This window comes from Grammomys surdaster, unplaced genomic scaffold (genome assembly GCF_004785775.1).
Source record: "Grammomys surdaster isolate TR1022 unplaced genomic scaffold, NIH_TR_1.0 591, whole genome shotgun sequence".
In the NCBI taxonomy this organism is placed as follows: Eukaryota; Metazoa; Chordata; class Mammalia; order Rodentia; family Muridae; genus Grammomys; species Grammomys surdaster.
Window position 1 is genome coordinate 200,468 of NW_021605010.1, and position 3,890 is coordinate 204,357.

At 49.4% G+C, this 3,890-nt stretch overlaps 1 protein-coding gene and 1 pseudogene across 1 annotated transcript in view; one reads left to right on the plus strand and one right to left on the minus strand.

Moving 5' to 3' along the window:
* LOC114633378 (cytochrome P450 2S1) overlaps positions 1 to 3,890 on the minus strand; it is a 15,071-nt gene that overhangs the window by 7,425 nt on the left and 3,756 nt on the right. The window contains exons 3-5 of the mRNA XM_028781964.1: positions 2,623 to 2,772; positions 622 to 782; positions 363 to 542 (exon numbers count right to left, since the gene is read on the minus strand). Coding sequence (XP_028637797.1) covers positions 363 to 542; positions 622 to 782; positions 2,623 to 2,772 — 491 coding nt within the window. The remainder of the gene's footprint in view (positions 1 to 362; positions 543 to 621; positions 783 to 2,622; positions 2,773 to 3,890) is intronic.
* On the plus strand, positions 1,123 to 2,116 carry LOC114633380 (annotated as a pseudogene).

Genomic DNA, 3,890 nt, shown 5'->3' on the forward strand with positions numbered 1-3,890 from the left:
CTAGGCCTCAGGGTGAGTTCCAGGCCAGCCTAGGCCTCAGGGTGAGTTCCAGGCCAGCCTAGGCCTCAGGGTGAGTTCCAGGCTAGCCTAGGCCTCAGGGTGAGTTCCAGGCCAGCCTAGGCTACAGAATAAGACCATAATCTCACTAAAAGTAAAAAGGAAAGAGAGTCTGGTATACAGTCCCTGAAGAAAGCTCTGTAGAGCAGACTAGGATCAAGACGGGACGTTCTCTTCCCCAGAGTCCCGTGCTGAGTCCATCTCAGGGATGAGGACTCAGCACATGCTAAGTAAGTGGACTGTCAGCTAGGATAGTAGTCAGTCATATTCAAGAGGGACACTTTTCCTCTCCCAAGTTTCCACACCTGTGCCATCTTTAATAGGAAGGCGTCAACGATGTCACGTGCAGGACCCGAGGTGTGGAAGCATCCCTGGTGTTTCTGTACCTGCTGGATAGTGAAGGCAGCCAGGGTGCCCAAGTGGTGCTGGAGCTGTGTGTGGGGGCCTGGCAGGGGCTGCAGTAGCCAGGAGAACATCTCGTAGGCCTGTGGGTGCAGGAAGACAGTTTGTCCCCAGGGCGTTTGACAGGAAGCTTCAAGGCTGGAGACGGCATCCATCACTCACCTGGCCCCATGGAGAGCTGATCCCCAACAAGGTACCACTTGCTGCCTGGATCACAGCCTGGAACTCTTTATCTTCATAGGGCAAACGGATGCCAAAGATGAGGGAACAGACGACATTAGAGGTGGCCTGGGCCAGCAGCATGGAAGGGTTGAATGGATGTCCTGGGAGGCATAGAAGGCAAGGGAAAGAGAGAGAGAGAGAGAGAGAGAGAGAGAGAGAGAGAGAGAGAGAGAACAGAATTAGATAAAAAGAGGCAGAAAGAGAATTAGAGCTAGGTTTGGTAGCTCATACCTATATTCCTGGCCCTTGAGAAGCTGAGACAGAAGGATTGCTGGGAGTTCAAGGACAGCCAGGGTTACAGAGTGAGACCATGTCTCAAAAAAACAAAAAACAAAACAACAACAACACACACACAGACACATGTATACACACACAAACAACAAAGAGAGAGAACAGGACTTCTGTCTTTGGGTTGTAGCATTTGTGACGTTGAAATTAAACATGGATGATGTTGAGAAAGGTCAGAAGATGTTTGTTCAGTGGTGTGCCCAGTGCCACACTGTGGAAAGGGGAGGCAAGCATAAGACTGGACCAAATCTCTAGGGTCGGTTTGGGCGGAAGACAGGCCAAGCCAGTGGATTCTGTTACACAGGTGCCAACGGGAACAAAGCCTCACCTGGGAGACGCAGCCTGATGGAGTATTTGGAGAATTCAAAGAATACAGATCTGGGACAAAAATGATGTTTGCTGGATTAAGAAAGGAGAAAAGGCAGACTGAACAGCTTATCTTAAAAAGACTATGAGAGAAACCGGGCAGTGGTGGCGCACGCCTTTAGTGCCAGCACTTGGGAGGCAGAAGCAGGTGGATTTCTGAGTTCGAGGCCAGCCTGGTCTACAGAGTGAGTTCCAAGACAGCCAGGGCTACACAGAGAAACACTGAGTTACAAAACAAAACAAGGTTACTGCTTTATTCATACAAAACAAATGTCTCAACTGTCTCGTGGCTTTTAATGTGTACCGTGATTTAATTCAGAATACGAACGTCGAGCAATGTTTTTGTTGGACAGTCCTGATTTAAATAAAACTGTCTTGTAGTAAAGCGGAAATAATCTTTTTAAAATAACAGTTCCAGCTGCATGCTAACGCTGCTCTCTCCCCTTTTCTTAAGATTGGACTTAACTAGTGATGTTCTATGTTCCACAAAGATGGGGTGTCACCTCAAGCCTATTGAATGGTTTTGTACTTGGATTTATATAGCTGGGTGCATGAACAGGTTTAAACACGGGAAACCATTCTATCACTGTTTTAGAAGTAAAAACACCACCTGTGTTTCAGCTTGTGTTCACTGGCCTGTTACAGGCAGTGGCTAAACCTTAGGAAGCAACTGTCTGTTTTTGACGATGCTGATTTAATTAGAATTCCCTATGCCAAGGATGCTGGTTTTTTTTCTACCATTGAAAGACACTTACTGTGGTTTATTTATGATATCAGATAAACAGTATTTAACACAGAGAGAGAGAGAGAGATAGGGAGAGAAGGAGAGAGGAGAGGGAGGGAGGGAGGGAGGGAGAAAGAGAGAGAGAGAGAGAGAGAGAGAGAGAGAGAGAGAGAACACCAACAAAAGGAGCCAGGCGTGGTAGCTCACACCTGCAATCACTTGGAGATGGAGGCAGGAGGATTAATTACCAGTTCCAGGCCAGACTGGCCTAACTGGTTAAATTCTGTCTCAGACAAAACAAGACAAAGTAGGTAGGGGGTAAAGAGGATGGGAGGGAGAGAGGGAGAAAGAGAGCCTGTTCAAGGGTACCCATGTCCCAGGGACAGAGACAGCTGTTGTGGCACCTCCAGGGATGATGGACAGAGTCCATGGGGAGGTGAGCAACACAATCCACCCTTGAACACCCCTCATCCCCCCGTAGCAGATTCACCACCACCCTGGAACAAAGAGAACAGTTTCTCTTCCTCTTGGCTGGGAGCATTTGTTGGCTCCACCCTGCTGACCTTCTGTCTTCTGGAACGCCTCCACCAGATTCTGCACCTCTGCCTGGATCAGCTCCTCGCCTTCTCGATTGCCCATGCCCAGGTCCCGTAGAGCCAGTAGGGTGAATTTTCTCAGCTGTTTCCACCGCTCCCCATTGGCAAAGAAAACTCCTGCATAGAAAGCTAGATTCAAGAAGGGACTGGTCCTTTCCCCTCGGTGAGATGCCCCAGGGCCCTGTCCTGAATCTGTACCAGCCTGGCAGATGGTGTGTGCATATGTGAGTGTGTGTGTGTGTGTGTGTGTGTGTGTGTGTGCGTGCGTGTAATAATGAGTCAGTAGGTGTTCTATAAGTATATAATTGAATTAGCCCTTTATCCTTTGAGCGAAAGCCAGAGGAGATAGTCTCCTGGATGTGTGACTAACCCTTCATCACCTTTTTATCCCTTGCTGTCCCATCTGCCCATCCCAGCATGTGTGGAGGAGCACATGGGCCCCGATGAGCCAAGATGAGAATATGAACAGAAAGCAAGAAGGTTAAAAATCACATTGTCTTTTCTTTTATCCAAGACACGTGCCTCTGCACAGATCTTCCCTTCTGAGCTCAGTGTTATGGGGCGAAGACTGGCTTGTAGTGGCAATTGGACGCTGTCCTTGACTCCTCTCACGTCTGAAACTAGCTTCTAGATCTTTCCTCACCATACCTCAGCCCCACCATCCACCCCTTGGCTATTCATCAGAACCCTAGCCCTCTCAGGCTCTTCTCGCTGACAAACACCGTTTCTCTCTATCCTTAGCCTTTGGTGTGGTCCAGCTCGTCCCTTCTCTGGGCTTTTAGCCATCAGTTCTACTCACTCTACAGCCTTTCCCTGTGGAAACACATAGATCTCAGAAAACCAGAGCCCAGCTGCTCTGCTGGGACTCACGGGCCTGCTCAGTGACAGAGCCATGCTGATCTCTAGTTTCATTCATTGTCTACAACAACTTCTCTTGTTTCCTCAAAGGTTTCACGATTCCCCATCCCTACAAGGACCCTTGCTGTTTCCTCATGCTCCCGCTCCTCCATTCTTTTTGGGGTTGATGGACATGAACCTAGGGCTTTGCACATGTTAAGCTCTCTACCATGCCTTTCCCTAGCCTCAGCCCCTCACCAGGGGATTCTAGGCGGGGCTCTACCACTGAGCCAAGACCTCAGCCCCTCACTGGGGGATTCTAGGCGGGGCTCTACCACTGAGCCACGCCCTCAGCCCCTCACTGGGGGATTCTAGGCGGGGGCTCTACCACTGAGCCA